This window comes from Astatotilapia calliptera, chromosome 11 (genome assembly GCF_900246225.1).
Source record: "Astatotilapia calliptera chromosome 11, fAstCal1.2, whole genome shotgun sequence".
NCBI classification, from domain to species: domain Eukaryota; kingdom Metazoa; phylum Chordata; class Actinopteri; order Cichliformes; family Cichlidae; genus Astatotilapia; species Astatotilapia calliptera.
Genome location: NC_039312.1, coordinates 21,231,305 through 21,253,842, shown reverse-complemented (window position 1 = coordinate 21,253,842; position 22,538 = coordinate 21,231,305). Strand labels below are relative to the sequence as shown.

The 22,538-nt window shown below is 43.6% G+C and overlaps 1 protein-coding gene across 1 annotated transcript; it reads right to left on the bottom strand.

The window, feature by feature from the left end:
• Positions 1-2,611: 2,611 nt before the first annotated feature.
• Positions 2,612-21,445, bottom strand: LOC113032419 (potassium/sodium hyperpolarization-activated cyclic nucleotide-gated channel 2). Its single transcript, XM_026185341.1, has 9 exons — positions 19,501-21,445; positions 10,777-10,983; positions 10,259-10,472; positions 9,882-10,043; positions 8,811-9,029; positions 7,594-7,740; positions 7,231-7,471; positions 6,908-7,072; positions 2,612-6,548 (listed from the first exon to the last, which is right to left on the bottom strand). The coding sequence occupies exons 1-9, from the start codon at positions 20,193-20,195 to the stop codon at positions 4,105-4,107; spliced, it is 4,494 nt and encodes a 1,497-aa protein (XP_026041126.1). The 5' UTR covers positions 20,196-21,445; the 3' UTR covers positions 2,612-4,104.
• Between the last annotated feature and the right edge of the window lie 1,093 nt (positions 21,446-22,538).

The window sequence follows — 22,538 nt, the reverse complement described above, 5'->3', positions numbered from 1 at the left end:
CCGCTGTACTCACCTGTTTTTTAGAGCGTCGTCGCCATCTAGTGGTCACTTCACCACCGGCAGGCCCGAGTGTGCTGAACTGAGAGCCTCCAACCAGAAACCTGCTCTGCTTCACTATGTAATTGTGTAAATGTGCTTAGAAGCACGTTTCCATCCACAGCCTCCAGCCTCACACCTCCCTCTCATTTAAAATGCCAGCACAGGTGCGAAAAAGCTGAAATATTTACAGTCAGACACTCATCCATTTGCTGAAACATTAATGTTGCTTTGTGAGATTCTGCAGGGGCTATTTAAACACAGTGCAAATAATAATAACAAGTGCAAATCCAATACTTTAATGCCTCTTAGCTTGTAGATGTGAAAAATAATTCCCTCTCTGACGCCCTCAGAGGCTGAAGTGCTGTTGAAAACCTCTTGGACTCTAATGAGAGGGGAGGGGAAACACATGTGAGAGACAGAAAGTTAGCAGGTGTATCAGTGGGAATGTAATCCGCCCTCATGAAGGCGGATATTCATTTAGTTCCTCTCAAGAGCGGCAGAGATTTAAGTGTCCCCACATTCACAAGCTTAACCTTGGAAGTGAGCGTGCCTGCCCTCTGCGGAGAGGTACAGGATTAGGGTTGGGGATCCATGAGCAGCAGGCAGCAGCAGCAGAGCTAGAGTGGGAGGCAGAAGAGAGACACTTCACCAGTCATTCATCCCACACAGGTAGAGGTTGTACTGCGCAGAGCTGGACCTGAGTCACCAAACCTTCAGTCCTAAATCCTCAGAGATCATGTATGACTCCAAGGCTGAGTCACAGAGGTCAAGTCCAAGTCGGATCTCAAGTGATACTCTGTGTGCGGATAATCCATCCAAGTAAATCTATTCAAAGTAAAGCAAAATGCTGGTTAGTGGCAGTGATAGGAAGCAGTCGTTGATTTATTTTCTGTGCTCGAGTTAAATTTAAAGGCAAGTTTCGAGTTTGTATTTTCTAATTTCCTTTTCTTGAATATGATAATTTAAAACTTACAATTTACTGACTGTTGTGGTTGGTTTTACACAGAAAAATGCAGTTATCAAATCCCAATCTGAAAAAGAAACACTTCTTAATTGTTTATGTTTTATACAGCCACTTTATTAGGTACACCTTCCTAGCAGTGGGTTGGACTGCCTTTTGCCTTCAAAACTGCTTTAATTCTTCATGGCATGGATTCAACAAGGTGCTGGAAACATTCTTCACAGATTTTGGTTCATCTAGACATGATAGCATCACACAGTTGCTGCAGATTTGTCAGCTGGACGTCCATAATGTGAATCTGCTGTTCCACCACATCCCAAAGGTGCTCTACTGGATTGAGATCTGATGACTGCCGATGCCATTTGAGTACAGTGAAGTCATTGTTGTGTTCATGAAGCCAGTTTGAGATTATCTATACTTTGTGACATGGCACACTACCCTGTAAAAAGCAGCCAGCAGAAGATGGGTACGCTGTGATTTGCCACTAAAATCTGAAAAAAACAAAACAAAACAAAACAAAAAAAACTTGTGAGTTTCTTGCCCCAAAATACTGGTTAGTTTTTTCTAACTAAACGGCACATATGATTCTACCTTCATATTAGCTACAAGGATTTTCTTGTCAGATGTGTCCGATAAAACCTAAACAAGCCTATGTTATTGTTTTTCTTTTCTATGTGGTATCTGTTGCATTTCAAAGAATGACCATGTCTAGATCTACCAAAAAAATCCATATTTCTCAGTAGGGCTGAAACACATACCATGATTCATATTTCACATAAAACAGTAATAACTTGAGGTTTTTGTTTTGGTTTGTTTTTTTTAGTTTTTTTTTTTTTTCTGTACTAAGAATCAAAACCTATTTCTAATGAAAATGACATAATACTTTTTTTTTTTTTTTTTTTAAATTGGTGGGACATTTTCAATCTACAGTTACAAAGAACAAGTCAACTACAAGTCAATTTGAGTTTTAAATTCCATGATTTATGCAAATTATGCTGCTGCTTTCCTGTAAACTGTCTTTCTGGGAGTGTGGTAAAAGCTTTACAACAGCATTTACACCTTTTTGATGGAAAAAAAACACAATGCAAAGTATAATTGAAGTGTTCGGTTAAAAAAAAGAAAATATGGAAAATCTGTGAGACAATCTTTTTGCGTGGGAGTGTTTGCTCAGTCACAGCTCTGAGCATGATTAAACAACAAAACAACAATTATTACTGTGGAGAGTTCACTTTTAACAGTGTAAAGCTTTTTTGTGAAACCCAATTCAGTTCAGTTCAATTTAATTTCTAATGTGCCAAATCACAACAACAAATCAAGACTACAATAATACAAAGAAAACAGAGAAAACCATCATATATCCTTATATGAGTAAACGCTTTGGCAACAGTGGGAAGGAAGAACCCCCTTTTAACAGGAAAAAACCTCTGGCAGAACCACTATAACTATAGTTCATAACAGTTTTTAGTTATGAATGTAAAAGTCCTGCTTAAATGGTCCAAATGTCACACACACACACACACACACACACACACACACACACACACACACACACACACACACACACACACACACACACACACACACACAATAAGCTCACAACTCACAAGATGATACCTAAATCCACTTTATTCTTACATCCAGCTATACACCATCATCATCATCATGTCAGCATCATCATCATCACAAGCAGAAAATCATCACCCTCAGTGTCACACTTATGATCATCAGTTTGGCAGCACTATTAGCCGTCTTTTCTTTCCAAAAGCTAAAGCTGTGATAAATAAAAAATAAAACATTTGGTCCTTAAATATATCGTCTAGGCAACATGGTATCAGGGATTAAGACAGAAATGCCTTGTTGCTACCCACAGAAAACATCAAACATCACTGGAAACTGTGCTGAAACAGTGTCATAGGGCGACAGAAGAAGGAAACCGCTAATTGAACATGAGGCTGACGGCAGCAGAGAGCAAAGTGTCGGGCAAACTGAGAGAAAGGGAGTGAGTCTGTGAGCGTCAAAGAAACAGTTAGCGACCAGAGCTGTGAAATCAGATGAAAGGCAGCTAGACAGACACGAGATGAAAGACAAAGAGACCGAGGAGTGAGGAAGCACACAACAGACCCACAGAGAGGCACGTATTTACAGTACAGGGAGACGGGTGGAGAAAGAAAGAAATCAAGTGAACCACAATGCACAGCAGAGCAGTATTGTGTGTCACACACACGCACGCACACACGCACACACAGAGAAGAAAAAAAATACAATTTACAGAAGCTGTCAAAGCGAACATGTAGATTTAAAAGGTTTGTATTGTTCAAAAACTAAACACCACGCACCTGGGACAACAAAACTACAAGTGGACTGCTCCTAATTTTTCAAATTCATATGAATATTGACTTTACAGTGCTTTTTAAACGCTATATCAGTATAATTATTATTATTCTGATGAGAAAATATTACACTTTGGTGAAGAATAGGAGGCAAGAGGGAGTTGGAGCTGGAAACAAGGAAGTATCTGCTCTATTGCCTGCATCTTGTCATCGTGACTTTCCTTCAAACAGGAAAACAATTAATATCTTCCCACATTCATTATTATTGTCAAGGAAATTTCCTGTTTAATTAGTGAGAAAAATGCGTCACAAGTATTGCTTTTTTTTCATTAGCTTTTAATTTTTTTTTCCAGACTCCCAGACGTTGTTTCCTTCCCGTTTTATTGTGTAGATACACTGCAGCATATTTCCACTTCAGCTCCCCAGCTTGCTCCAACAATCACTAACACAGATATGTATGTATACATTTGGATGTTTTTTTTAGACTCCGCCTTATCAACCCCGCTGAGGACCCCTAAAGTCTTTCTCCTGGATCCTTGATCGATGGCTTGGCTGTGAGTCACGTGAACACCTGATGTTCTAAGACAATCACATCCTAGAGTGAATGCAAACATGTATCTGTCCTCGTGAGATCACGGCTTGTCTGGTGCCAACTCTGACACAACTCTGCATATCCATGGCTCTGCTATTCAGGCACCCACCACAACACAAAGGCCAACATTTTATGAGGTTTTCCTCCTCATCTTTTTTAAAATTTTTAAATTTTTTTATGTTTTACATGTTGGCGGGCAGTTTGTGTCGTAGTCCCTCGGAGTCTTTTCTGCCCGGTGACAGCTGAGGGTCTTTTTGTCCACCTTTAGGAGAGGTGGATTTGGCAGGGGAGTCTGCGTGTGCCGACTGGGTGGGTGCAGTGGTGGATGCTTGTGTGGTCTGGACAGGGGTGGAACGTGTATTGAGTTTTGAGGACTGGGTAGGGGCAGCCATGGTGCTTGGTATTTGTTTTGGGGGGTTAGAAGAGGCCGGCTGAACACAAGGAGAGGTGCTGGTGGTGGTGGTGGTGCTGGAGGGGGTAGAAAGAGAGGGGGACTTTGTGGAGCATAAAATTGTTGAGCAGGAGGCTGTGGATGTGATTTCTTTGGCAGTGGAGCTTGGAGTTGGGACAGGAGATGTTTGCTTTACAGGATGAACTGAAAAAGTTACTTTAGTTGGAGCGTTAGTGCTAGCAGGTGTTTGGGACAGAGTTGAAGTTTGGGTTGGGGTGAGAGGTGAGACCTGTTTAGGAATCTGGCTTGAAGTGGGGACTCTTGCTGAGCTGGAGACTGAGGCCTGGAGACAAGGTGTTGGACTGTGGCATTTACTCAGGGAGGGGACCGATGTAAGAGGGATGGGAGATGAGGAAGGTGTTGGGGTGAAGGTCTGGGTAGGGGTACCCGGTGTGCTGGCTTGAGTAGGCGTTTGGGAGGGGGTAGATGTTCGGGTGCGGGTTGTTTGAGTGGGAGAAGGGACTGGAGTCAAGACAGGGCTGGCACCCGACAATGGAGAAGCAGATGGTGGTGTGTTGGATGCCTTCGCTCTTGGGCTCTGGGGGTGGGGCGGAGAAGATGAAACCAAAGAGGAAGGGGGAGAAGAGGATGTGAGTGAGGATCTGGTCCCGTAAGGCTGAGGTAGTGGAACAGGGGTAGAAACAGAGGATGGAGGTGGTGTGGAAGATGGAGAGGGAGAGGACGAGCGGGAGGAGGGTGTAGGAATCGGTTTGGGACGAGGAATTGAAGAGAGCGACAGTGGGCTTGTTCCTGCCGATGGAGGGGTGGAGCAGAGAGGAGGAGAGGAGGAGCGGGAAGGGGTCATTGGGATTGGTTTCGGTCGAGGAGTCTGGCAAAGAATAGGTGTAGGAGATGAAGGAGTGGGTGCAGGGGAAGGGGTGGCAGAGGACAGCGGGGTATGCTTTGGAGGAGAGGAAGATGCTGGCACAGACGATGTAGAAGGCATGTGTGCAGCTGTGGCAGCAGAGGCAGTGTGAGCTGCAGACTGTGTCTTTACAGTCTGTGCTATAGTGGGCTGGACAGGAACTGTGCCCTGTGCTTGTGTTTGTGCATTAAATGGCATATTTGTCACCAGCTGTACTGAAGGATTAGAGGTCAGCAGGCCTGCACTGCTTCCCCTGGCTAATTGCCCTGCCAGAAACGGAGCTGCTAGCAAATTACCGCCAGAGGCCTTCCGATGGAGAGGAGGGTGAGGCTGCACTGCAGCCCAAGAGCGATGAGGCAGGGTGGGCTGTGAGGCTGAGAGCAGCCTGGCTTCCTGGGTGAGTCTACCCAGTGCTGGGAGACCCTGTGAAGTGTTTCCTCCATGACGTAACAGAGCCTCTTTTGCCCCTTGCTGAGCTGTAAGCAAAGTGTTGCCATCTGATGGGCCACTGGAGGCAGGCGGATTGGTGGCTGGTGTTTTGTGGGGAGGTGCAGCTGGTCCTCCTCCTCCTCCTGTTGGGGCTCCAAGAGATCCAGAAATCGCTGAGGGATGATCTGCCTGAAGTCGGAGGCTGTAATGGAGATTCCTTCCTTGTTGGACAGAAGTTGGGACAGAGGAGGCTGAAGTGGGTGGAGTTTTAGCAACAGGAGGCGATGTCACCCCACCAGGAGGGCCCATGGTTGAGGGGGAGACAGGAAATCCTCTTGGCGACAAGCCACCTATTCCTCCCATCGCCATCATCCCAATGAGAGAGCTCACAGAGGGGCGAAGGGGCTGCAACACAGGAGCACGAGGAGAAGAAAGAGGGAAAGAGGAGGAGGGAGAGGGGGAGATGAGAGGGGAGGGCAGGTAAAAAGCTCCTCCAAGAGCGTGCTGCTGCTGCTGCAGCTGCTGAAGCTGCTGCTGTTGCTGTTGCTGTTGGTGCATGAGGGCAATGGCTACATTACTTGTTGCAGCCGCAGTCTGCAGCGGAGCATGGACCAGCGGCGCCCAGATGACGGGGCGTGGCCGAGGAGACACCGTGCCACTTCTTCCAGCGGCAGCAGCGGCTGCGATGGCATCCTGCATGGCTGGCATGCTGTCGTGTTTAACAATCTGCTGCACCAGCATGCTGTCACAGGAACCCAGACCTCCTGCTGTCATACCACCACCTCCTAGACCCCCCCCACCTCGGCCTCCACCACGACCCATGCTGCCACCAAGAGAACCGCCCTGGGACGACTTCCGCGTGAGCATGGAGTTCTTCCTGCCTGTAGAGGAGAAAAAGAAAGCGCAAATGTGAAATAAAATCTTCAACATGTCTTTGTAACCTGAGATACTGGGCTTGACAAAACGGAATGCCTAAAGGAATGATATCTTTTAAAGTAGGTAAAGCTGTCACGTAGCTGGAGTTTTAGCCTCAAGCGTTTTCCTGTTTTTTTTACATTACAAAGACTTCTAATCCTGAATTATTTTTACTTTTAATTCTTACAGCTTGTATTCAAAGAGGACTCCTGATCTTTTGGCGGCTTGAACAATCCTAACAAAGGGCCTGTGATATCTGCAAGTATTTGGTATTGTCAGTATTGAAAAAACAAATGTATGTAGCAATTCAAAAACCACAAGTTACCAATACGGTCCAGTCGGTCAGCTGCAACAGTTTCAAAGGCACGTCGCATCATCGGGTGTTCCTCCAGAACCTCATTGAAGCTGTCCACACTGAGAGAGTACAAACGGCAATATGTGTCTGCTCGGACACTGGCTGTCCTCCGTCCTCGAGTCAATAAGCAGATCTCTGACAATTAGAGGACAGTTTTATCAGTATAACAGGGAAATTGCAGTATATACAGTAGTTCTGCAAAACAAACCACAGAAAAAACTACTGCTATCTTCTGCTTCTGCTCCTCCAAAACCTTCTCCTTCTTGTTTAACGAGACACCAAAACATCCTCACCTCCAAAGTAAGACCCATCACTCAGCTTGGTCTCCTTGTTGCCACGGGTCAGCACGCTGACGCGTCCGTGCTGGATAAAGTACATCTTACGTCCAACTGTGCCCTCACGGATGATGAAGTCTGATGGCTGAAACACTTCAAAGCGGAGCTTGGTAAGTACGGCGGTCACAAAGTTGGGATCAGCGTTGGCGAACAGCGGCATGTTAGCAACCAGGCTGCGGCAGTTAAAGCTGACTATCTCCTAAGCAAAGAGGAAGAAGGGATAAAGAGAGGAGGGAGTGCTAGTCAGAGATCTGCTGCAGGCATGAACACAGCATCTATGGCATGTATGTGTGATGGTGTGGGTCTTTGTGAGTTTATCACCTCTTTTAGCGGCTCACTAAGTTCTCCCAGGATGTTCTCTTCATCGAACATTTTTCCCTGGAAGCGGTGCTCGTAGTACTCATGGATCTTTTGCCGAACATCTGCCGGGAGCTTATGGAACGACATGTACTGCTCCACCTGCTTGTACTGCAATAACGAAGGCACAAACACATTCACTTTAAGAGAAGAGTACGCGCAGACTGTGGAAATACATTCTTTAGAAATTTTATCTCAGAATCAACCTTGAAATGTGACCTCAGTTTGATATGTTTGTGTTGTTGTGTGTGGGTCAGTGCCTCAATAGATACTCAGACACTGAGATGTATATATGTTAGATAGTAAACTATCATCACTTTGCACAGCCATTGTGAGGTATAATTTCAAATCTACGAATGTTGACTCACAGCTCCAGTGGGAAGTTACGATCTCTTCAACACTGTGGGTATAATATTGTTTTTAACTGTACAATGTGAATTACCCTAATTCATTATATGCCTATATTTATTATGCAGAAGAACTTCAGTGATTTCAGACACCAACTTCTTAAATACTTTATCTCACTAGAGCGTACTTCCAGGTGTTAGAAATATGTTGAAATGTTTTTCCCCTTTTTTTGAACTCTAGTTTATCTCTTGACCCCTTTGCTAGGTTCACCCCCAAATTGAAAAACACTACTCCCGTGGTTATCTGACTTTTTCTGGCAGGGTCCTCTTTAGGAGCTAAAAAAGTTCATGCCTCCCACAGTTTGTATTAATCATTAACACTAAAAAGGGCCTATTTTGATTTCTAGTAAAACAAAGGTCACTGTGATAACTTTAGCAAACTCTTTGTTTTTTTTTTCCAACATAAATCACAAACTTGTTTTTTCCACACATTTTTCTCACAGTGATCTATGCTTCCCCTTGCACTGGCTTCATGCAAAGATTTGTTGGTTTGGGGCTCAAATTTAAGAATTTGGAGTATTTCTTTTGTTTCATTTTAAATTGTGAATCTTAGCATCAGCATTCAAGTACTTCAGCATTAATTAAAACCAGCATACTGCTTATAATAGTAATTGAAACCCCAGACAAAAAAATTTAACAAAGTTTAAAGTCTGAACAAGGAGAGTCAACCTAAAGGCTGCAGGCTAGAACGGACCCACCTGGATGGCTTGTAGATCTACATAGTCAGAAGCACCCACAGTCATACGACACTCATAAACAAGCGTCATATTTCACCTTTTCCTGATACTGTCGCCGCGATGAGTCTAGTGACTGGATCAGAGCGGTGGCGTGGCCGATGAACATGGCATAGCAGGTGGCGCCTACAATCATACTGAGCATGGTGAGCCACACGTCAGTCATCCCCTCGGGAGCCTGGGCACCGTAGCCGATACACAACATGTGGCTCATGGCTTTGAACAGAGCATAGGAGTACTGCACACCCCATGTGTCGTTCTGTGAGCGGGAGAGGAAGAGAGGAAGGGTGACAGAGGAATAAAACAAGTTTCAAGCGTTAATTACAGAGACGCTGGAGCCTTGAACTGTTCTTATTTTAGTCGGGTTACGGGAGTGTTTTCCCCTCTGAGTGGCTCAGCCAAACCATTTTAGAAAATACAGCTGAGATCATAACATATTGCAGGAGAGCAATTTAAGTGCCGAAAGCCAGTGTGCTGACCAAAATCATAAAATCGAGCAGCTGCGCTACATATAAAACAATAAAAGGGCCGTCATCTTGCATTATTAAATAAATGTTCTAAAGAGGGACAATAAAATGAGCCGCCTCTATGTGTGTGTGTGTGTTTTTGTGTATGAGTCCAATTATACTAAGACGTTAATGGTCCATTGGACAAGGGGACCTTCTCTGGGGAAAATCCCAGCATCAGTCTGCTTAGCAACCATCACACGGGCAACTGCAAGACATGAGTCAGTTGAATATCTGAGTCTGTATGCTTTCATGCAAAATCTCCAGCAGGTCCCCAGGCCTTCCACAGATTGAGCTCATTCACACCTACACCTGATCTCTCGGAGGTTTTTAATTACAGTCAATCTTATTTCAACTGGACATGTTGCTGCATGAGCCAGTTAACACAGATAAGGGGCAAAGCATGGCAAATCTGATAAACAGTGAGTCTTTTCAGAAGCAGCGGTTTGCTTCAATCTCAAACAAATATTGCGCACGCTGTTCAAACAATCCAGATAGGGTTTTGTGTGATTCATTCAGCTCAGCCTGAACGTCACATCCTGCGTCTGTTGGCCTGACAATAAAGTCGTTCACTGAAACATATTAAAAATAACACAGAGACTCACCACCATCACGTTCTTAGAAACCCAGCAGTCAGGAGGGAAGTCCTGCAGCATGGGGACCAAAAACTGGAGACAGCCATCCCAGTGGCACAGCAGCAGCATCATGCCAATTAGATTTACTATCCTTACCATAGCACTGGCAAGGTCATAGGTCATATGGAAGATCTGAGAAAGAAGAGGATGTAAAAATAAGTGCGGTTAAAGAGAGCAAATGGGGTTTTAGATTTTTTTTATCCCTAAAAGCCTCTTGATCAGCAACACATCCAAAACGGGGGTGCCTCTGCCCTCCAAGCATGTTGTTTCATACAAAAGGGGCTTCTGATGAGTCATGCCTTAAATATTAAATCTTTTCCACAAATATCTGAGTTTGTGCTTCTCACCTCCTCCCACTGGTGGATGTAGCGGATGAGCCTGGACAGGCGCAGGAGCCGAAGCAGGCTCAGGATTTTGGTGAAGCGGACTATCCGCAGTGCCCTGGCCGTCCTGTAGACCTCTGAGTCCAGACTGTCCACCATTAGGAAGATGTAATCCACCGGGATGGATGACACAAAGTCCACGAGGAACCAGCTCTTCAGGTATTTCTGGCGAATCGCCCTGACGTTAGAGTGAGATGGAAGACCAGTGTCATTCCTCATTAGGCAGTCTAGTCTCGTGGAAGAGAGTTCAACATTTGCTTGGCATGAAACCTTCCTCATAAATATTCAACAGGAACATAGTGGGATTTGAACAAAGCTCTGCCACTGGCCTCACATCACCTTTTCACATCTCACACATTAATTTGTTTGAACACAAACCCAGCAGATGGCCAGAAGAGCAAATTTAAATTTATGGCATTGGTCCTGCTGCACTGATATTCCAGACAATACACACACACATGCACATAAATGCTCCTTCTAACCTCGGGTCGAGTAATATCTCAGTGTTGTCTTCCTTGACGATGCCGGTCCTGAAGTTAAGGACCAAATCGACCATGAAGAGAGTGTCCGAGACCACGTTAAAGATGATCCATGAAGGAGTGTTCTCGTCTCGAAAGAACGTGATGCCCACTGGCAGGATGATTAGGTTTCCCATCATCAGCAGTAACATCAAAAGATCCCAGTAGAATCTAAAAAGATAACGATGGACTCTTTATTTACCTCTGGTCTCTCCATCTTCGTTTCTTGTTTTCTTATATTGTCTTGTTGTTTTAAAAGGTTTGCCAAATAGCACAAATAGAATTTAAAATAAAGGCAAAAACATCTCAAGCTGCTGTTTGGATTGAAGACAGCTTTGCACACTTTGGCAGTATCTTAACCAGTTGAATATGCTGACTCACATGCTCATGACCCAAATATTACACTTTAATTATTGGCAAGATTTTAGTAAAAAGATGATAAAATGGCATAACTCATACAGTGCAAATGCTAAAAATACCTTGCAAAAACAGAAAAAAGACTTTCATGTTGTGGTAAAAGAGGTTTAGCAGCATCTCGCAAAGCAAAAACAGAAATATTAAATATTAATGTAAGCGAAATCTTTCTTTTTTCTTTACTGGGACCAATATAAGCTTCATCTATATGTATGTTTAGCATAAGTCAGTATTACTGAAATCTATATTAACATGATTTTACAAACAGAGACACCACGGTTTTGTCACCTGTGAGCAGCTCAAATGATGAGCATTAACAGAATACTCAAAACTGAACAGGATTAGTATTCACTGTGACTGAAATCTGCATGTGTCACTTTGTCACTTTTCAAGAGTGAACCTGCTTATAAGCTCTTTGTGAAATGACAGTGTGGTGAAGTATACCAGTCACGCATAACATTTTGACCACCGGCAGGTGAAGTGAATAACACTGATTATCTCTTCATCATGGCACCTGTTAGTGGGTGGGATATATCAGGGAGCAAGTGTATATTTTGTCCTCAAAATTGATGTGTTGGAAGCAGGAAAAATGGGTAAGTGTAAGGATTTGAGTGAGTTTGACAAGAGCCAAACGATGAGACTGTTATGGCCCTGGCCATAATCTATTTTGGTGGCTGTTTCTTTGTCTGTGTCTTTAAGTCTTTGCAGGCCCTGGATTGGATGAGCTGACGGCTGCCGATTGGTCTGCTGATCATGTGGTCGCATTCAAAATCCATCACCAGCAGTTGTCCTGGGGCAGCCACTGACAGCAGCAGCAGACCTGACCCTGGCTTCCAAAACCCATGACTTTTGTGACTTTCTCAGTTCTGTATATAGTGTGTACATTAGTTTTCATTGTAAATAGCACTGGAGCAGAAGGGGTGAGCTGCCTTATTGTTTTTCCTTGCACTGTTTTCTCCTGTTTATCTCAGTTAGGGAGTTAGGTGTAGCGCTTGTCTTTTGTTTGATTTTTGATTTCACATAGGGTTTTAGATAGCACCTCCTCCTGAATTAGCTTGTTTTGTTTGTTATTTTGGCCTTTGTTCACCCCAGAGCTTCATTTTGCAGTGTAGAAAAATAAACCACCATTCACTAAGAAATTGGTTTTCCCTCTGTGTATGGTTTTGGGGACCAGGGCGGGGCAATCTTTTCAAACTTATGTTGCGTTCCTGTACCCCTAGACTGGGGCGTAACAGAGACAAAAATGGATGGGGTGTTCCTGGTATGCAGTGGTCCAAGGAAGGAGCAGTGGTGAACCAAGTTTTACTGATGCAGGGGCGTAAACGCTGGGCAGCGTGGTTGGATCCAACAGACGAGCTGAAAAGTTGATGCCGACTGATAGAAAGATGTCAGAATTTGTTGGGTATAGGGCTGAATAGCCACAGACCAGGGTCAGGGTGTCCGTGCTGACTCCGATCCACCACTGAAAGAGCCAACAATGGGCATGACAGCATCAGAACTGGAACACAGCAATGGAAGAAGGAGGCCTCTTCTGATGAATGACGTCTTCTTTTACATGGTGCATGTGCTTTAATATATGGCATTAGGAAGTACTATGGGAAGAAGTCCAGCAGAGGCAGTGTTCTGCTAGGATGGGTCTGGGCTTCTCTGGCTGCAAAAAGGGGACCAACACAATATTATCCAGGTGGTCATAATGTTATATGTGATTTGTGTACAGGAAGATGAGAGAGAGCCTAGAGCATGCTTCTTCTGCTGTGATGAGTCAAAATTCCTACTGTTAAAAAAAAAAAAAAGACTGTATCCTGCACTTGATGTGGATAATGCTACGTTTCCTGCATATTCATTTAAAAATGTTGTTTGGCTGAATCAGGGCGCCATGTCTTCCTCTTGTGTTCCTCCACATTGCAAAAGGCAGAGCCAAGCATCCGTCCATTTTTACATTCCCATCCTAAACATATAATCCTGAAAAATCAGATTCAAAGGGGCACAACTCTGATTCAATCTTACATTTCCATAAGTTCAAAGAGACACATCAAAACAAGATTGGTCAAAGTTGAAGCACCTGAGGGCAAGATGGGTATCACGTTCTTAAAGCCTTCCCACCGACTTGGTGCCATTGGATTTTCTAAAACTTGTTAAATGCATTTCCACCAGATTAAAAAAAGAAAGCTGCTACTGGCACAGTTATACAACATTGGTGGTCCCAAAGTTGGAGGGGCAGATGCAAGTGCCTACGGGAGACGTTACTGCAAGAAATTTGCCACCATTCTGATAAAACTTCAGTGAAAGCAGGAGAGGCTTCTCTGTGAAAAGCAGGGCCCAACTTGTAATATTCAGTTCTCCAACTTGCAAACTGAAGGGCACTTCTTAAAATGCAACTGGCCAGCTCTCTCCTACCTGATAACCACCCCGACCTTTTAAAATTCACATTTCTACTAAGATTTCTGTAAGATTTTAAAAACTTTCATAAAGCTACAAATGTGTTCAAACAGGTGTTTGTACATGTTTGAGAGCAGAAAGTGTGTGTTTTTGTTTTTTAAATAATCTGTGCTTATTCACATCCGTGAGCCAGGACAATAACAAGTGCAGTCCTCCTGGTAATATAAGTCAGGCTGTAGTAGATATGAATGTTTCCCTCAAGACAGCTTCATCCTTTGCTTTGGCAAGATAAAGCACCTGTGCTTCATACTAATAAAAAAAAGAAGAAGTGATTTGAGAAAAGGAGGAAGACAGTGAAGAACAGAGGGAGGCAAACGATCAGTAACCTTGGGAGGCCTCATCAATCTGAATGTCATGCTGGAGGACTCCGTGATGTAGCCGTCTCGGAAAAAAAAATCAGGCGATCACTCATGTCATTTGGATGCTGAAAGTGATTAAAGTATGACAGAAGAGCCGATCCAATCATCGGGAGATGATTCGTGTCATCTCTCTCTCTCGTTTCTGCTAAGCCCTTTAGCCAACGCGTTATCAATGACTTGCTTATTCTTGCATCCTCACGCTGTCTCCGTCTCGCTCATTTACACACACAGTGTCTCTTTTTTTAGACAAAGTACACTCAAGCTCTGCGGTCGATTGCTATGGAGCACCAATTTAGTAACAGAACTTCATGGTGTGATGCTACCACTAGACTGATGAATATTAAGCATGCATGAGTCATCGCTCGGCCCCACACACTCTTCTGTCTGACTTTGTCACTTACACTGACAGATGTATTGCTTCATAATCACTGGCAACAAACACGCGGGGATTATTTACAGCAACATGGTCGCTCTTGCAGTTGTCGTAGCAGTGAAGGCGATTTACTCCTGACTTGGAGAACTTGCCTTGTTAACTCTGACTGTGGGAACATGTCTGTAAATTACATTATGCCTGTCAGGACCCCGTAAACAATATGAACCATAATCCTGTACCTAACGAGGCTCCCATGGAAAACCTTAGAGAGGTTACTTTTAAAACAATTAATTTAACATTGACGTGTGGACTTTGCTTTTGCCATTTTAACCATATTAGATACTTAATAATGTCTCTACTGAAGTGACTAACTGATCAGCATAAAATAATCCTCAACCAGTGACTAATTGATTATCCAACCACTGATTATTGATTAACTGCTTGGAAAAACATTCCACGGACACGGTAAAATGATTGTTCCTCCTCTTGCGATGCATTTGTTGACATCTACATCAATATTATATCTATATTTAAATTAAAATATGTAGGCTCTCTGAAACTGACTCCTCAGTAAATTTAACTTACTACAGTCACTAGCTCATGACTCCTTGTGGTGACACAGAATTTGCAGCAAAGAAGAAAGTCACGGGGAGCGGGGGTGGGGAACAAATCAGACAGCTAATTAACTCTGACAGGTTACTGAAATTAAGTTATAGTGATAAAACACACAAACACCATGGCTGAGTGAATTCATATATAATTCCAATATTTTACCCGCTGAGATTTTCTTCCTATTAAAATATTGCTATGTGTCATAGATGATTGTGTTACCACATGATATATAGAGTATCACAGCATAAATATATTGTGACATTACTGTTATTGTAGGCAACATATTGTGATTTTATCATATTGAAGATTATGCTCTGATTTCCACATCTAATTTACAGATTATGGAAAATATTGTTTGTGTCAGCGCTGTATTATAGGTGGAAAATGCTAGTACATATACAGTGTACAATTTATTAGGTACACCTTCCTAGTATTAGATTGGACCCCATTTTGCCTCCAGAACTGCTTTAATTCTTTGAAGCATAGATTTAACAGGGTGCTGGAAACATTCCTCAGAGATTTTGCTCCATGTTGGCATGACAGCATCACACATGCTGCAGATTTGTTGGCTGAACATTCATGAATAAATCTCCTGTTCCACCACATCCTAAAGGTGCTTGTATTGGAAATGGAATCTGGTGACTGTGGAGGACATTTAAGTACAGTGAACTAATCTTCATTTATAAGAAAGCAGTTTGAAGTGATTTCAACTTTGTGGTACTGCGCATTATCCTGCTGGAAGGAGATGAGTACAATGTGATCATAAAGGGTTGGGCATGGTCACGAACAAAACTAAGGAGTGCTTAAATGATGCTCAGCTGGTACAACGCGACTCAAACTGTGCCACAACTATCACACCACCACCATCCTGGACCATACAAGGCAAGATGGATCCATGTTTTCATGTTGTTTATGCCAAATTCTGGCCCTACAATCTGAATGTCTGAGCAGAAATTGAGACTCATCAGACCAGAAAACATTTTTACAACCTTCTGATGTACAGTCTGAGTTTCCTGTTCTTAGCTGACAGGAGTGGCACCCAGTGTGTTCCTGATCTGCTGTAGTCCATCTGCTTCAAGGTTCAACATGCTGTGCATTCAGAGATGCTTGTTTGCATATCTTGCTTGTAACAAGTGGTTATTTGAGTTACTGTTGCCTTCCTATCAGCTCAAACCAGGCTGGCCATTGTCCTCTGACCTCTAGTATTTTGAGGTACTTGAATATATTTTAATGTGCATTTGCTCCTTGAGCTATCTAATCTAATCTATTTTATTATTTGTTTATTTCCTTGTTTTTAAATGTCTGTACAGTACCAGCTAACAGCTCACAATCTGAAATGTTAGATGGTGACTTGTTAGCAATTCACCTGAAGAAATATTCCTCTTACATCAAGTCAGTTTCTTTTTTCTTATTCCTTTCATGCAATGAAAGAGTAAAATTTATGTTACAATACAATACAATACAACTTTATTTGTATAGCACGTTTAAAAGACCAGCGGTACACCAAAGTGCTTTACAATAAAAACAGGAAAATTAAGACATGATTAAATAAAAGACTATTAACAAAGTACCACATATGTCATCAGGTTGAGGGCACTAATTATATGGCAATAGAAAGAATATAAGAACAAAGTTACTAAGAACAGATATAGCTAAAAGATAAAGTACATAAATAAAAATTGAACCAAATATAAAAAAGGGACACTAACTAGATGGAAAAACTATGTTGAATAAGTGAGTTTTTAAACGGGATTTAAAAGATAAAATGTTTGGCCTTTTCTTCCAATGGACTTGCTTTTGTTTAAGTACTTACTGAGTACTTACTCCTACTGCTCAATATAGTACATTACCCTTCAGGGAATTATGTATTTCTCATCTTTAACTTAAGAAAATCTATTTATTCTTGCAATCTTGTATCTATCATACAGGTTTCACAGATTAAAATGTGGATCATATGCATTGTTTTAGTTTGCTGAGTAAAATACTAGGTGACACTGTCCATGTACACTGCACATTACTCTGCTTCTATGTACTACAGCCTACTGTTTCCATGGGGATGTGACAGCTGATTCAAACCTGAATGAAGAAGGGAAGACCCAAACAGACAAGAAGATGTGACAGCCAAACTAAAACTCAGAATAAATACCTGACACGACCTGGTTTCTGATTTTCCACCTGGTGAAACACCGCGAGCTGTGCACTGTGCGGTTCATTCGGGTATAAATGCATATAGTGTGCACTTGTGAACTGCACTCACACATGCTTATACACACACAGGAATTGCAAATGCAATCAAAGCTGCTCTCTGTAACCTCATCAGTATTCCATTTTGAACACGAACAGGTGGTGGAGGGTAACCGACCTGTATCTACCTGCTCAGCTGTTGTCATACCAAAAAACCAAATCTACTGTAATTGAGGCCAAGTGTCTCCTGTGTTGCCTGTGATTGGTTCCCTGCTTGCGGTTGGCCAGATGTCAGCTCCTTGCAAGTTTCCACCCATCATCCAGTCCGGCACATACAGACAAACAAGGACAACTCTACATGTATCAGCAGCATCACTGATTCAACATGAATTCACTCTGCTTCTATTTCTAACTCTCCTCACCCTTCATCTCTCACTTTGTATGCTTCTCATGCCACAATGTGTATTTTCTTCACCTCTTCTGCCCCTCATTATGTATTCTTATAGGTGCAGCAACAACACATCTTTTCTTAATGAGGTGAAAGGTGTGGGAGCTTATCGGCAGACTCAGTAAAGACAGACCAAATGTACGAGGACAAGCGCTGCCACACATTCTAGTGGCTGCAAGGGCCAAAACACATAAAGCAGCTCTGAAGGTAATCTGTCTTCTTGTCTCTCGCGCCTCGGCCTTGCAAAGTTCCTCTTCAGGTACTTAACGGAAAAGTTAGATGACTGAATAATGCATAATGCATACTCAACTTGCATAATTTAGAATGCCATACATAATTGACTAAAATTCAATTGCAATTCTGCAACGGGCTAATTAGGACTATTTAACTCATCAGATGTCTTGGTTGAACATCAATTAATGCAGGAAAGGCTGAGATTCAATGAAACACAAACTCATTCACAACACTCTTTGTCGATCCTGCCTCGCCTTCCTCGCTGACTACCTACATCACATTACCTGCGAGCAGCCCCATAAGAAGCACGTGTGAGCGATCATTACATTGACAGACAATTCAAAATGACACAGTCAGTGTGTGCCTGTGTGTGGTTGATGAGACAAAAGTGGGCCAGGAGCCTTGGGGATCAAGTCATCCATTGTTGCTGCAGTCTGTCTGGAGATTATGAATGCTGCCTCTCCCTTTGCTGTCCATCTGCACATCTTAGGCACATGCAATTATGGAGAGCGATTTTCTGTGAATACCTGGCCTATTAACTCATAAATAATAACGCATATTTAACATGTGCAATATGAGAGAGAGAGAGAGAGAGAGAGAGAGAGAGAGAGAGAGAGAGAGAGAGAGAGAGAGGGAGATGTATAAATCACAACACTATTGTAAAGTAAAGACCCTACAATAATACAGAGAAATCCCCAACAATCGGACGACCCCCTATGAGCAAGCACTTGGAGACAATGGGAAGGAAATCTCCCTTTTAACAGGAAGAAACCTCCAGCAGTTTCAGGGAGGGGCACTTATCTTTCACAACCCGTTAGGAATGAGTAACCAAACCCGGCTTACCCATTCCTGTACTAACTATTCAGCTCAGGTGGCAGAAAAATCCTAATCCGCCACCAACAGGGAGCGCTGTGCTTGGTTAAGCCACCTTTACATGAAAACATACTGAACTTTTTACCTCAGTTACTTGGAAAGGGACGTGCACCTTTTGTCTATATCTGTGAAAGATTATTTCCAGGAAACAACAGGCTACTATAATAAAATATTCCTCTTAGAAATGGAGACCAGCCATTGTAGCGTTCTGTCTATCTTGGAGACCTTAGCCCCTGATCGCTGCTCTTTCCATGAGCACCTGTAGCTGTGTCTTTGTTGTACAACCCCACTTTAAGCTTCATCTTCTCCTCTAACCCTGACGTAATTTACTATGCACTACTGCCGTGCCCTGGGAATATATATTTAGCCTCCTGCATTTCTTTCTCCTTTCCCAGTTGTCCTCCTCCCCATTTCCCCTGTTAACAAGTGAAGAGGTTGCTTAATGCATGATCTGTTTTCCTTTTCCTCTCTCTTTCTCTCTCTAGTTAATTGTCCATCATTATACTTCAAGTGTGCTCTGTAAAAATGAGCATGAATTCAACTTGCTTTGATCCACATTTCTCAGAAAAAACATAATCTGTATTGAAAATGCTACAAGTGGCATTTAATTCACAAACCAACATCAGAGTGACCAGCTGCTGTGGAGGGTGTGTGTGTGTGTGTGTGTGTGTGTGTGTGTGTGTGTGTGTGTGTGTGTGTGTGTGTGTGTGTGTGTGTGTGTGTGTGTGTGTGTGTGTGGGAGGGCTCCATACCTGAAGTCACTGTAGGGGTGGATGATCCACGCTCCTGCTGATTTCAGTCTTTCCTGCTCCTGTTCCACAGCTTTGTGCGATCCAAACATGCGCAGACTGAACTTGTTGACCCCAGGCTGAAGCATGGCTCCAAACTGTCTCTGGATGAAGGTGCTCTGGTTGGAGTTGCTGTAGTCTTCCCCGTCCAATCCCATGCCAAACCCACCCAGGCTAGACTGACCCATCATCTCAGGGGTTCCTGCTGCATTGGTGTTGCATGCTGTGGTTGTGGTGGTCTCTGCACCGGTGGCCACCACCATGACTCCGGTCCCAGTGGAGGACGTAGAGGCCAGGGCTGCACGGGAGGCGAAGCCTACTGATCGCGGAGGAGGATGGGCTGTGCCAGAAGAGGAGGACGGAGGAGGCGGCAAGGGAATCGGGGTAGTTGGAGTGCCTGCTGTACGGAAGGGCAGGCCGTCCCTGGTGGAGGCGCTCATGATGGAGAGGCGACGCCCGCGTCCACCTGAGGATGTGCTATCTGCCCCAAAGGAGCCCCTTTCTCCCTCCAGCGAGGCCTGGGACAGCCTGTAGCCGGGAGAGGGCAAACTGCCCTTACTGCGCCTCTTCGAGTCCCCTCCGTTACGCCTGGGCAGGCTGTCACCCCCGGACCCCCCGGCGCTACTAGGGGTACCCACACCTCCAGCCACCCCATCCATCCCAACTCAGGGAAGGGGAGGAGTGTGAGAGGAGGATCAATATAACCTGTGACCCCCACCCCTCAGAATAACTATTCAGTACTGTCGACCTGTCTAGGTTACATAGATGAGAAAGTCAATGAGGCTCTGAATGTTAAATTGAAGAAGCGACAGAAAAGTGCAGCGTGTCTCCAGTCATTCTCCCGGAGTCTTCCGCCCTCTTTCCGCGGATGTGGCCATTCTTACCTCAGTGCCCTTGGAAAAAGCCCCATCCAGACAAAAATATCCCCCCCTATCACTGTGACGCCTGCAGCTTCACTTTTCCTCTTTTCTTAAAGAGTCTTGTTTGTCCTTACAGATGTTTCTCTGCCAGTCCTCCTTCCTCGTCCTTGAAACGCTGCTCTCCGCCCGAGGCCCTCCCTCTCCGCTCCACAGTCGCCCTTAACGCTCCGACACCGGTCATATTGGCACCGGATTCCCGGTCTATTGTAGATAAGAGCGCTCGACGCTCATTGGCCGTCCGTGTCCTGTCCGTGTAGCCTATATGTCCAGGCTGCCTTCCCAGTCTTTGCCCCTTTCATCATATATCATTATGTAAGAGATGTTTTGGGCGCTAAGGTGTCAGACTGGGGAACATTCATCCGAGGATGAAAGACAAGGACACTCGATACTCTGTTAGGAGGGATGGGTTGTTAACGGACAGAAAGGACGCACGAAAAAAGGCACAAACGAGCGCTCATTCCGAGACGCACTGATTCACTGTCGAGGACACGCACTCGACCAGCAACCAGGCACATGCACATAGGAAAAACGGGAACAAATACGGCTGGGAAGGAAGTCAGAATACCCCAGGTCTAGCCCATGTTTTCACTGAGTCCGCCACACGTTGTCATTTTCAGTATCCGTGCGGGAAAAAACACCTTCACCATGACGGAAAACCCATCTACCCGCGACTGAAGCGCAGTCAGACACACAGACAGATTTCCTCCTTTACAAAAAAAGCTATTTTATATATATAAAAAAAACCTGATACCGCAATTAACTTGATGAGGTTCTCACAGCCTGACGCACCACATTCCATGTTTCCTCACATGCAGGCGCTGCCATGCACTTCACTTCACTTTTCAATGACACAGTCTACAGGGATACGGCGGCGTCCCTTCCCCTCTTATGGCACCAACGGCAGATTACAGACTCTACATTTAAATGAAGAAAGCTGCTCCGAGGTAAAACTGTGCGCTCCCATGAATTTCAAACCTTCCTTAAAAAAAAAAAAAAAAAAAGCAACTTGTTGATCCTTGGTCCTCAGGAAATTGTGCAGAGCAGATGGAGTCCAGTTTACGGCTCAATTTACTTCCTTTTCTGACTCAACACTCAGAGGTCGGTCTGACACGTCCGCAGAAGCGCGCCGCCAGCGCGTGCAAATGAAATATTAAATAAATAAATGTCCATATAATAGTCGAAATCTAATCAGCTTGTTGCCATGGCATCCGCATCCCCATCATCCTCCCCCCAAGGCCGCATGCCCAACCGGCGCAAGACGCACGCATCCCTCGCAGGTACAGGATGCGCGTCATCCCTTCTCACCAATGCGGCGAGGGAGCGCGTGATGGAAAGAGGGATGATGAAACTTTATTTAAATAGCAAAAAGGGGCAAGCCTTTTTTGTACCAACAATGGGGAGGACTTATGAAGGAAATAAAAGAAAAATGAATGAAGTCCTCAAAGAACGCTGTGATCCAAACAACGTGAAGCAGATACACCTTTTAGAAATGAAATAATAAATATAAATTCAATCTGCAGTTAAACTCCAGAGCTTGAGTTCGTCTAGAGAGATATGAAGGCTGATACATCATGAAATAGATCACAGGGTAGTTTACTGTAATATACTTTTCCCCCTTTAAGTATTTTAAATGTATTTAAGTACTCGACTACATTTTTCACAGCAAGATTTACTTTTATTCGTCAGCTGTTTATTGGTTATCCTTCTTAAGTAAGAGACTTTATAGTCGATCTGTCAGTATTCTAAGGTCAAGAAATATTGTGAATGCAGGGATTTTAAATGTAACAGAGTAGTTTATTTTTTATGTGTTGTTACGAATTGTGAACACATCTACATCCAAATTACACTCAGCAGGGAAAAGTATGTTCAGCTTAAGAACAGCTGTGAAGTACTTATGTAAACATCTAAAACTACAACATTTTTGAGGGAAAAATTACATTTGACAGCTATTTACTACTTAGTATAAAAAGGGCACCTATTATGTTCATTTACAATTGCTGTGATGGATATTTTTATTCTTGGATTAACGAGTGGGAGGCTAAATACTCTGTACAGCAGATGAATAGTATCTGAAAGCCATGT